Source organism: Crocodylus porosus, unplaced genomic scaffold (assembly GCF_001723895.1).
Source record: "Crocodylus porosus isolate Cpor-Errol unplaced genomic scaffold, CroPor_comp1, whole genome shotgun sequence".
NCBI classification, from domain to species: domain Eukaryota; kingdom Metazoa; phylum Chordata; order Crocodylia; family Crocodylidae; genus Crocodylus; species Crocodylus porosus.
Window position 1 is genome coordinate 31,444,738 of NW_017728918.1, and position 12,869 is coordinate 31,457,606.

The 12,869-nt window shown below is 42.4% G+C and overlaps 1 protein-coding gene across 4 annotated transcripts in view; it reads right to left on the minus strand.

Annotated features, from left to right (window-relative positions):
- Positions 1-12,869, minus strand: part of COLEC11 (collectin subfamily member 11) — a 66,855-nt gene that overhangs the window by 5,280 nt on the left and 48,706 nt on the right. For all 4 annotated transcript variants that reach the window (XM_019537434.1, XM_019537438.1, XM_019537436.1 and 1 more), the window contains exons 4-5: positions 4,554-4,625; positions 1,758-1,811 (exon numbers count right to left, since the gene is read on the minus strand). In XM_019537434.1, coding sequence (XP_019392979.1) covers positions 1,758-1,811; positions 4,554-4,625 — 126 coding nt within the window. The remainder of the gene's footprint in view (positions 1-1,757; positions 1,812-4,553; positions 4,626-12,869) is intronic.

Below are 12,869 nucleotides of genomic sequence, written 5' to 3' on the forward strand. Positions count from 1 at the left end.
AAACAAACAACATTACAAGATGCCATCTTCACATGCTACCTGGCCAGAGGAGCTCACCAAGATTCTGCTCAAGCTCTGGTGACAGTACAGGAAGGGAAATGATTTTGGAAGAAGCATCTGAAATCTGCAAGCTATGAAAATATCTTAATAAAGCAGGTGAAAATGGGACTCAAACAGATGGTTTTCTAAGGTAGGAAGCACATTAAAAATGTGAAGCATGCCTACTACTAAGTAAAGGTTAGCAACTGCAAAAGCTGCAACTTCCTATTCAATACCCCTTCTTTAGCCATGTCCTTTGCAGCAGAGGTGTAACAAGCAGTTTTTGCATCACAGGGAAGCAGCGGCAGCTGCCAATCTCATGTACCCTCTAAGTCCACACCCAAAGCTGGTGCCTCACTCCAAGTCATGCTATTGCTACACAATAAACTTACCTATACCCTGAAGTATGACCCCTGAGTCAGAATTAGTGTAGCCACATCCATACAGTACTTCAGGCAGGCTGCTGAGTGACAGTGCCAATTAGTCTGCCCCACTAGTGACAGTGCTAATTAGCCCACCTGTGATGCCACAGAAATTCCATTCTACGCAGAGCATAGGATTAAGGATACGAGGTAAATTAAATTTGTAAAAACAGCCTAAGAAAAGTGCTTTGATACCCAGGCACAGAACCCATAGTCCTGCATAAAGGGGTAATCAAATTTTTGGACTGAAGTCAAAGGGTACGGGGATGCCACCAAAGTAGATTCTGCTAGTGAAAAGGGTGAAGTCAGGGCTAGAAAGAGGAGGAAACAAATCCCACAGTGATGCTAAAACAGACCACATGGTTAGATGGCCTATAAGATATCACAGGACCAGGGCTGGGAAACAGCCCCTGGCACCTTTGTTGGTATCACAAGGTAAACTGCAGTACAAAGTATGACGGACTTCCATTTTATGGCAAAAAACATTTTTGTTACGGAGGTTAGTATGTGCAATGGAATGGCTTAGCTTTATTGGAGGGGAGAAGCCATGGCCATGTCCTCTCTTCTTGCTTCTCCACATGTGATTGAAGATAGATTTTCTCAATCAGAGAAAAAAATGAAATTGCATTAAGTTGCATTTAATATGGAACAGAATCAAAGTGCAGATTACAGGGTAACCTATAACCAGCATGTGCAAGTGCTTGGGGAGTTTGGCTAAATTACAAACCTGTTTGTTATATTTTTAATAGTTCTGTTTTTATTAATTAATGCAAATAAAATTTCCACATTTACATTTCTGCAATCGAAGATAAAACCTTATTTTAAAAGCAATGTGAACAATGTAAACCAACAAGGCAGTAGACCCCTGTGTGCAAACAGTCAAATCAGTGACACATCACAGAGACACAAGAGTCCTCCTACCTGATTTTTCTGGCTAGTCTGCGGCTGAAGTGAGATGTCCAAAGACATCTATTTACACAAAGGTCTTTGATGGGAAGAGAACTTAATTCTCATTCCCATTAGATTACTAGAGTAGTCAAACCCATGTTGGGTTAATGAGGAGCTCCAAAATATTGCCCTAGCTAGTAGTGGAGAGAAAAGTTCCACCCATTACTGAGGTTTCAATTATTATTTTTTTGTTTTAAAGTAGTATAATTCAGGAAACTACAGTAAATAAATCAGAAGTTACTCAGAAGTGTATATTGTCACAGCTCACTAGGTAGTCTTACAAGGAGAACATATATTACATTACATATATGTTAATATGTTAAAAATTCTTTATACTTTTTAGATTACCTGGGTCTCCATTAGGACCAGGTGGCCCTATGTCACCATTATCACCTTTTGCACCTAAAAAAGGGGGGAAAAGAGTAAATTTACCTGCTCAGTAAACAGATTGCATCACCAAATTAATTAAAATGAAGATATAAATCAACACTTTTTAGGTTAATGACTAATATATAAAGTAACATTAAAAATATAAATGAGCTATGGACCAGAAGCAAAGAGAATTTGGTTTTGTGATGGAAAAATGTCGCAACCATTCTCGCTCTGTCCTGTGCCTTGTTTTTGATTTCAGCTCTTGCCTAAGTACTTCACAGAACCAAAGATGTCAATAGGACCTGGGGGAAGCAGCACTTTTGAAAATTCAGACTGCTTTATTTAGTTAGTTAGTTTGCAGAAGTTTGTGTGTGTGGGGAGGGAGTTTCATAACAGTCTTCAAATACCTGAAGGCTGGTTATGAAGAGGATGAAAACACAATACTTTCTGTGGCCTCAGGAGAAAGGATAAGGAATAACAGTCTTAAATTGCGGCAAAGGAAATTTAGGTTGAATATTAGGAGGAACTTCCTCACTATAAGGGTGATTAAGCACTGTAACACATTACCCAGAAAGGCTGTGAAATCTGCATCCTTGGAAGGTTTTAAAATCAAGTTAGAGAAATACTTGTCTGGAGTGGTCTAGCACCATAGAATTACAGAAAATTAGGGTTGAAAGAGACCTCATGAGATCATCTAGTCCAACCCCCAGCTCAAAGCAGGAACATTCCCAATTAGATAATCCCAGCCAAAGCTTTGTCTAGACAGGTCTTGAAAACCTCCAAGGCTAGAAATTCTACCAACTCTCTGGGTAACCTTTTCCAGTGTTTTAATACCCTCCTAATGAGAAAATTCTTCCTAATCTCTAACCTAAACTTCCCTTGCTGCAACTTGAGACCATTGCTCCCTGTTCTGTTATCTGCCACTACTGAGAACAGTCTCTTTCTGTTTCATTCTGTTTCATCCTCTTTTGAACCACCCTTCAGGTAGTTGAAGGCTGCTATTAAAGCCCCCCCTTAGTCTTCTCTCCTCTAAACTAAATAAGCCAAGTTCCCTCAGCCTCTCCTAAAAAGTTTTGTGTCCCAGCCGCTCACCATTTTTGTTTCCCTCTGCTGGACTCTCTCCAATTTGTCCACATCCTTCCTCTAGTGGGAGGCCCAAAACCAAACACAGTACTCCAGATGTGGCCTCACCAGTGCAGAATAAAAGGAAATAATCACTTCCCTTGACCCACTGGCAACACACCTACCAATTAGCCCAGGACACCATTAGCCTTCTTGGCAACAAGGGCACGCTACTTATTGTATGCTGTAACCCCCAGGTCCTTTTCTGCAGAGCTGCTGCCCAGCCAGTGAGCCCCCAGCCTGTATTGGTACATGGGATTGTTCTGACCTAAGTGCAGGACTTTGCACTTGTCCTTGTCGAACCTCATGAGATTACTTTTGGCCCAATCCTCCAATTCATTTAGGTCACTCTGAATCCTAGCCCTACCCTCCAATGTATCTACTACTCCCCCCAGCTTGGTGTCATCTGCAAACTTGCTGAGGGTGCACTCTATGTCATCTTCCAGGTTGTTGATCAAGACATTGAACAAATCCGTCCCCAGGACCAACCCCTGGAGCACTCCACTTGATACCAACTACTAACTACACATCAAGCCATTGATTACTACCCTCTGAGCCCAATGCTCCAGCCAGTTTTCTATCCACCTTGCAGTCCATTCATCCAACCCATACCTCCTTAGCTTGCCTGCAAGAATGTTGTGGGTGACTGTATTAAGGTTTTAGACTTGCTAAAATCAAGGTATACCACATCTACAGAGACAGTTATCTCATCATAGAAGACAATTAGGTTGGTCAGGCACGACTTGTCCCTGGTGAATCCATGCTAACTGTTCCTAATCACTTTCTTTGCCTCTAACTGCTTAGAAATGGATTCCTTGAGGATCTGCCCCGTGATTTTTCTAGGGAATGAGGTGAGGATGATGGGTCTGTAGTTTCCTGGATCCTCCTTTTTCCATTTTTTAAATATGGGCACTACATTTGCCCTTTTTACAATCATCTGGGACTTCTCCTGATTGCCATGATTTTTCAAAGATGATGGCCTATGGCTCTGCAATCACATCATCCAACGCTCTCAGCACCCTTGGGTGCATTCCATCCTGCCCCGTGGACTTGTCCACATCCAGCTTTTCTAAATAGTCCCTAACCTGTTCTTTCACCACTGAAGGCTGCTTTTCCTCAGTTTAGTCATGGATGATCCTACTTTGAGAAGAGAGTTGGACTAGATGACCTCTTGACGTCCTTTTCAGCCATCTTTTTCTGATTCTCTAATTTACAAACCTATATTTGAATTTAGGTGCCTTAAATTAGGTGCCTAAATAAACTTGAAAATGCTGGCCAACATGATTTGACCAAATCTGTGGATTTTGGAAGTCTGTGGGATTTCAGATACCATGATTCCTGCAGTTTAAGCAAAAAACAATCTTTCCCCTCCTTCTTGCTCCCTTCTAAATATCTATACTCAGAAATTTTTAAAGTCTTTTAATTTAGCCACAGGTAAGGTTCTGGAGAACTCATTACTGATATGTGTCAGATTATAAAGTAACAAGTTCAGATATCTGCTTCATTTGACTGATTGTAGTATGTGATATAATTATAGGACTTACTATCTATTATGATAAACCCTGAAACCTTCAGATTAATTTTACCCAAGCACTGGACTCTTCTCATGAAAAGCCACAAAGGAAGGAGAAAGGATTATATCAAACATACCTTTTGAACCAATGGGACCAATTTTTCCATGTCGGCCTATGCTGCCCTTCTGTCCTTTGTCCCCCATCTCTCCTAAACATAACATAGAGATGAAAGACACAAGTTAAAAACCTTCACTGTTTATTCAGATCCCAAGATGCACTTCACTGGCAATTTCTATAGCAAGCGGAATTAAATATTATGGCAAATTTTCTTCAATTCCTTAGCAGATAAAATTATTGATCCCAAGATTAATCCAACTCCAGGAAACCAGCCTATTCCTTATCCATGGCCTGCTATGAAAAAAACACAGAAGTATCTTTAATCTTTACAGAAACTTTTACTCTGGTGGAATGCACTGGTGTAAATAAAAACAGAATTTGACCAAGAGCCATGAAAAAAGCTTCTAAAGCTAAAGAAGCTTCTAAAGGACTCTTATTTGGCAAAAGTAATGTTAAGAGGAAGGAAAAACCCCAAATGAAGGCCAACTCCATTACAGATTTTAAGAGGCTCCAAAAACAGTAGACCAGTTCATCTAATGAAGTAGCATAAGTGTAACTGAGGGCAGAGTTTGGGCTTTGGGTCCTGTTTACAGCCAAGGCATGTGCATATTTGTTCTTTTGTCTTGTATTCTAAATATTTGAAATTTGCATTAATGAGCAGCACTGAAAGCCTTATATTTTCCCTCTAGATACACGCAATTCCGCATGCGCACAGTTGGTGACTCAGAGCAGGAATGAAGATGTTATTAATTTTAATGAAGATACCATACAGTTCTTTAAAGCAGAGCTGTAGTAAATGAGCCACTAGAAAATGATCTTCCTCAGCAATTTTTAATGAACAAAAGAATAAACATGCACCTTACAAAGGTAATATAATTTATCAACCAGGCTGCAATAATTTCCAATTTTCTCCTTTCAGTATTTGCCCAGGTCTCCCATTATCTATAAGGACTCTAAAAGAGAAAAAAATTACTTTTTCTTTGTCTTTGAGTCCCTCTTTTTCTGGTTATACTCTTGTGTATGTAAACAGAATATTAAAACAGCATATGGGGAAGAAAAGTTGCATCAGAAAAGGTATTCTCTAGACCAATGGTTCTCAAACTTTTTTTTTCACAGATCACGTGAAAATTGCTGAGGGTCTCAACAGACCACTTAATAAACTTTTTTTGTTCTACAAACCGAAGCACACAACTAATATTTTAATATCAGTAGTCTTACCTTACAAGTACAGAAATTCTTGATTGTTCCACAACCATTCTGCAGACACCTGAATGGAGCTCCCAGACCAGTGGTGGTTCACAGACCACAGTTTGAGTACCTCTGCTCTAGACTTTACCAACACAAATCATGCAAACTAAGCTGAAGAATGGAAATCACAGTTATCAGAAAAAAAAAATTGCTATAGCATAAATGCTAATCCAATTTATCTGAAGGTCTCTGTTATGTCATTTATCACTAGGGTAGATTTAATCCATTACTGATGTTCTTATTGAGCAAGTGCAGGAAACAGCCAAATTCCACCCTAAATAGCCAAGAGCTGAATTTGGCCTATTTTGTGTGACTATGACCTATTTTGGCTAATAGGTCTCAAATGTGAGTCTTCACACTCCTTGACCAACACAATACAGAATTACTCTACTGGTACCGACTGCGTCAATAGAATTCAAATTCATTGCTGGTGAAGAATGGGAAATTATAATGCTGTGTTCCAATGAGTGCTGAAGATGGTTTGGTTCCATCTATACTAGTAGTCAAAACGTTTTCAAAATTAGCCATTGTTGAGCGCTGATCATTTTACTAGGTCAGCAAGGCAGTCCTGAGTATCCATAGTAATAGGCATAGTACTAAACAAGAACCATACTTCTTCCTCTTCCTCCTACTGCTACTAAGCCCTCAATTCCAGGGACTGCAGGGGCCAACAGGCTAGCTGTACTCTAGTTTTCAAGCCTCTTTGTACTCTTTGTATATCCTGCATAGAAGGGACCAGGTGGGGAAGAAAAGCGGAGGCGTTGCTGTGATGTGAAAGAGCAGTACACTTCCTTGGAGGCCGACATTGGCTCCAAAAATGAACATTTTGAAACCCTCTGGGTCAAGTTGCGGAGGAGGCAGTGAGAGACCTAACTGTAGGTATATACTACAGACACCAAAACAGGGGGAGGAACTTGATCTGGAGTTCACCAAGAATTGACTGAGGCCACACGTGCACATGACGTGGTCATCCTGGGTAATTTTAATTATCCAGACATCTCCTAGGAGGAACACTCAGCCAAGTTGGATTGGTCATAATCTTTCCTAACCTATGTCGAGGAGCTCTTTCTGACTAAGGAGGTGCATGGGCCAGCCAGAGGTGACGCTCTGCTAGACTTGGTCCTGGCCGAAGGAGATGACCTTGTGACCAACTTAAATATAGAGGGAAGTCTGGGCAACAGTGACCATGAAACCATCAGGTTCACTGTCCGTTGTAAGGCAGACAAATCAGATAGCAGAAATTAAAGTCTTGGACTTCAAAAATGCAAATTTCAACAAGCTTAGGTCACTGGTAGGATAAGTGCTGCAGAACCAGGGAATGAAGGCAAAAGGTGTTCATGAAAAGTAGTTGTTCCTTAAGGACATGATCCTTGAACCACAAAGGAGGTCCATTCCTATGTGGAGAAAAGGTAACAAACAGCAGGTTAAACAGGGAAACCTCTTGGTTAAACAGGGAAATCATGGTCCTCTTAAGAAAGAAGAAAGAGGCTGATAAACAATGCAAGCTCAAGTCAGGCCCCAAGGAGGACTATTCTATGATGGCCCGCATTTCCAGGGAACAGATAAAACAGGCTAAAGCAGTGACTGAACTTAGATTAGCAATGGGAATCAAGAACAACAAAAAGTCCTTCTTTCGGTACATAAGGAACAGGAGGAAAATAAATGGGAGCATGGGGCCATTTGTTGAAGAACTCAGGGGAACTGGTTACCAGTGGCCAGGAGAAAGCTGAACTCCTGAATGACTACTTCTCCTTGGTCTTTCACTGGACCAAGGGAAAAACCAGGCCAGGTAGAGTAGAGGATGAACACGGTAGGAATAATTACCTTCCTACTATTGCTATAGAATTGGTGTATGACCAATTAAGAAAATGAAATGTATACAAGTCAGCAGGACCGGATAGTCTTTATCTGGGAGTGCTGAAGGAGCTGGTGTAAGTCATTGTGGAACCCCTGGTGAAACTCTTCCAAAACCCATGGCGCTCTGGAGAAGTCCCTGAGGACTGAAGACGACCAATGTTGTGCCCATCCACAAGAAGGGCAGGAGGGAGGATCCAGATAATTATAGGCCAATTGTCTAACTTCCATCCTAGGGAAAATCCTAGAAAAGTTCATCAAGGAGTCTATCTGCGATAAGCTTGCAGAAAGTAAGATTCTGAATGACAGCCAGCATGGCTTTGTTGTGGGCAGGACTTGTCTTACCAACCTCATCTCCTTCTACGACCAGGTAACTTTCCACCTGGACATGAGAGAGCATGTTGGCATTGTATACCTTGACTTCCAAAAGGCCTTTGAGCTAGTATCCAAAAAGTCTTTGATCTAGTATCCCACAATGTCCTCATGAAAAAATTGGAGGATTGTGGGCTTAACTCCAAGACAGTCAGTGCTTGGTCCACTACTTTTCAACATCTTTATTAACAATTTGGACATGGGGGTGAAGAGCTCACTGGCCAAGTTTGCAGATGACACCAAGTTATGGGGAAGCGTGGTCACACTTGAAAACAGGCTACAGATACAGGCAGACCTAGGCAGGCTAGCAAGTTGGGTGGATTGGGATCTGATGAAGTTCAGCATCAAGAAATGTAAAGTGCTCCACCTCGGGATGAGCAACCCCCAACACACCTACAGGTTTGATAGCACCAAACTGACTAGCACCATGAATGAAATGGACCTGGGGGCAATAATAGATCACAATATGAATATGAACCAGCAGTAGGGCAAATAATACCCTGTAGGCAGTAGGGCAAATAATACCCTGGCATGTATCAATCAATGCATCTCCAGCAAAGCCAACAAGGCTCTACTCAGCACTGGTGAAACTGCAGCTGAAATACTGCATCCAGTTCTGGGCACCACACTTTAATAAGGATATGGACAAGCTTGAGAGAGTCCAAAGAAGAGCCACCCATATGACCAGAGTCTTACACAGCAAGCCATATGAGGAAAGGCTGAGGGATATGGGACTCTTCAGCCTGAGGAACAGTATCTGGGGGAACGTTTGTTCACCAGAGTGCCCCAAAGGATGACGAGGTCGAACAGTTATAAACTACTGCAAGACCATTTCAGGCTGGACAGAAGGAAGAATTTCTTTACTGTCTGAGCCCCCAAGGTCTGGAATGGCCTGCCATCAGAGGTGGTTCAAGCACCTACATTGAACACCTTCAAAAGTAAATTGGATGCTTATCTTGCTGGGATCCTATGACCCCAGCTGACTTCCTGCCCTTTGGGCGGGGGGGCTGGACTCGATGATCTTCCGAGGTCCCTTCCAGCCCTAATGCCTGTGAAATCTATGAAATCTATGAAAGGGGACCTGGTAGCAGCTTACCACTACACTAGGGGAGTACATCAAGTGCTCAGTGAGCAACTGTTCAGCAGGGCACCCAAGGGTAAAACCAGGAGTAATGGCTACAAATTCCTGGAAGATTGAGTCAGGCTCAACATTAGGAAAAACTCTTCATAGTCAGGGTGTCCAGACTGGAATAAGCTCACTCCAGAGGTGGTGCAATCGCCTACCCTGGAAATCTTCAAGAGGAGACTGGACAGTCACCTTGCTGAGGTCACCTGACCCCCAGTTATCTTTCCTGCTTGGTGAAGGGGGCTGGACCCGATCATCTTCCAAGGTCCTCTCCAGCCTTACAATCTATGAATCTGTGAAACAATGTGGTTTACAAGTTTTTTTCAGTTAAAAACCAACACTGACTTCTTAAAGGAAGAGCATAACAGAGCAATATGTGGGCAGTCCATGAAGTTCTCAGACTGTGATTGAGACAACATTTGGTAACGATGCTGGAGAAGCCAGCTAGGGGAAAGCTTTTCTTGATTTACTACTAGCAAACAGGACAGAATTGACTGAAGATGTGAAAGTGGAAGGGAATTAGGTGACAGTGCCTATAAACTAATAGAATTCAAGATCCCAAGGAAAGGAAGGAAGGAAAATAAAGATGCTGGACTTAAGGAAAGTAGACTTTGACAAACTCGGGAAACTGATTGGCAGGATCACCTGGAAGGCAAGTCTGAAAGGAAAAGGAGTCAAAGAGAGATGATTGTACCTTAAGGAGGCCATATTAAAAGGCAGAGGAGCAAGCTATCCCAATTCAAAGAAACAAATAGGAAGTGCAGCAGGAGGCTAGCCTGAGTAAATAGTGAACTCAAGTGAGTTGAAATTCAAGAACAAATCCTACAAATGTGGAAATTTGTCCACAAGCAGAAAAATTAGCTCAGGAAGAGTTTTAGAGTATTGCACAGGCATGCAGGGGGAAAAAATCAGGAAAGACAGGACACAAAGCCTTCAGCTCTGTTAACTCTGAGGCTCTATGGAAGATTTTATCAGTTTGGCTGCCCAGAGAAATTTATCACCATCCTAATGTAACCCGGGTGCACCCAAGTATGTGCTCCCCTCTCCAAACAGAAGGGATGGGTGGCCAGGCAGGAGTGCTGTGAGAGGGATATGTAATACTGGCCTGTTCCCACTGTTTGGTATAGAGTCAGGCCAGGACAAAAATAGCTTAACTATATACAGGTTTTTAATATATGCATGTACACACACACACACACACACACACACACACACACACAAAACCCAAAAAGTGATATTAATAAATATATACAATATATACACTTTACATATACGGCTATATTCTATCATTGGTGACGAGAAAATTATACCACCACCAATGGCCTTGAACCCAGCACCATAAGTAACTGATCTGAAACAGGTAAGCACAGGTAAGTCCAAATAACTGACAAGTAAATATAGGTGAACAGCAAATAAATACTGGCAAACCACAGAGCGGGTATCAACAAGGGATTCAACAAGACAGGTAAAAATACATACAATATACAACAGTTAAACTACAACTCACATTAGAAATAACAAAATATAAGGCACTACCTACAAAATATGAGGTGCCTGCACACCCTGCAGTGTATCAACATCATTCCACATACTGAGGAGGACCTACAAACAGACCTTAACCTCTTCACTCAAGCAGACCAGTGCCTGGTATCCCTTAACATAGGAAAAACAAAGGTGCTTCACCAGCCTGCCCCAAGCCAGTTAACTCCCCCAGCAAAGAGCCTCATTGAAGGACAGGAGGTGGAGAAGGTTGAACACTTTGATACCTCAGGAGCCCTCTCTCAAAGAAGGCCAACACTGATGAGGAGATCTAGCATAGGATCCGATGTGCCAGCTTTTAGGGCTGTGCAAAATCTCAACGGGTGTTTCATTCCAAAGTTGTTTCAACACGTTTCGAGCTCAAAACAGCAGAATCAAAACAAAATGAAAGGCTTTGAAACAGCTTTGACATGAAATAGGGGCACTTAAATGTTTTGAAAGTTTCAAAACGTTTCAAGTTTCGAAGCCAGGCTTGCTTGCAGCTAAACGAACTAAGGAGAGGGAGGGAGAAGAAGGGGAAGCACTGCTCTGATATTGACACATGTAGCTGGCCAGTGACTGTGATCCTTCCTTCAGCTCTCTTCCAATCCCAGTGCTTTAGGAGGGGGACAGAAAAACAACATAAAAAGCATTGTTTGAACTGAGCTTTCTCTGTGCCTTGGGGTCAGCTTATGGAGCTATGTCTTTCAGCAGTTCAGCAGCATCAGCACATATGCACCTATCTTCTTGAAACCCTGGAACCTATCTCTTTGAAACTTGGCAGCCTTCATGGTCTCAGCAGGGGCTACCACGCTTGCTGTTTTCACCCCACTCTGCCTTAACATACATATGTGACACAAGTTTTACTTGTGAGCACCTTGAGGTGCAGTTTCCCAGAAATCCCTACACCTATCTCCTCAAAACTTGGCATGCTTTGTGGCCTCATCAGGGGCTACTATGCCTGCTGTTTTCACCCCACCACCACCACCACCGTGCCTTCAAACATAAAAGTAACATGAGTTTTGCTCTGAACAGTTTGAGGTGCAGTTTCCCAGAAACCCCTGAACCTATCTCCTTGAAACTTGACAGGCTTTGTGGCCTCAGCAGGGGCTACCATTCCTATTGTTTTCATTCAGATCAGGAAAGAAATGACAAAGTTATAGGCATTTTCATGATTCCCCATTACAACCTATGGGTGAAACAGAAATACGTCAAAAACAGCATTGAAACAGCATTGAAACAGCAAAATGGTTGCAACTAAATGAGACAGAACAGTGCTTCAAAACAACAAAAGCAAACACTGTCCCTTTGAAATGGCGAAACGGAAGTCAAAATAAACCGGTGCTGTTTCACACAGCCCTACCAGCTTTGCCTTTGGAAAACTATATCATTGTGTGTTCAATGATCACAACATAAGAACTCAAAGCTCCTATTATGTAAGACAGTAATAGCCCCAATTCTTCCCTGTGGCTGTGAAGCTTGGGTGACCTACAGGGACTACCTGAAAAGCCTAGAACACCTTCACCACCGCTACTTCCAGAAGTTCCTGGGCATAAAGTGGGTAGATTGTAACACAAATGCCAGTGTCCTCACTGACACTAACACCACCAGTATGGAAGCACTGAATATTCAACATCAGCTGCAATGGGCAGGGTATTGTGTGCATATGTCTGAGGTACATTTACCAAAACAACTGCTATACTCCCAACTCAGCCAAAGACAAAGAACATGCAGAGACCAAAGGAAAAGCATCAAGGACACCATCAAGGTATACATTAAGAAGTGTGGCATTGACATCACAAATTGGAAAAAACTAGCCTGGGACAGGGCTACATGGCGACACCTTGTGAGAGAAGATGCATCTTACTTTGAGGAAAACCTTCTCATCCTCAAGGAAGAAAAACAATAGAAACAGAAGCAAGGAAACAAAACTGAGAAATCTGCAGTTCAATCCTCCCTTTAACCACCACCAGTGGTGCCTGCCAGAGAGTGTCAGCTGTAGGGTCAGCCTTCTTAGCCATCAACGGACTTATCTACAACACGTTGAGTGTTGGTTTTTAACTGAAAAAAACTTGTAAACCACATTGTTTCACAGCCTAACTGAGTGACCCTGTAGGTCATTCAGTTAGGCTCTGGAGCGGTGGGAGATGCGCCGGTGAAACCCCACTGCACCCCCACTCCCGGGTAGGCGATTGCACCACCTCTGGAGTGAGCTTA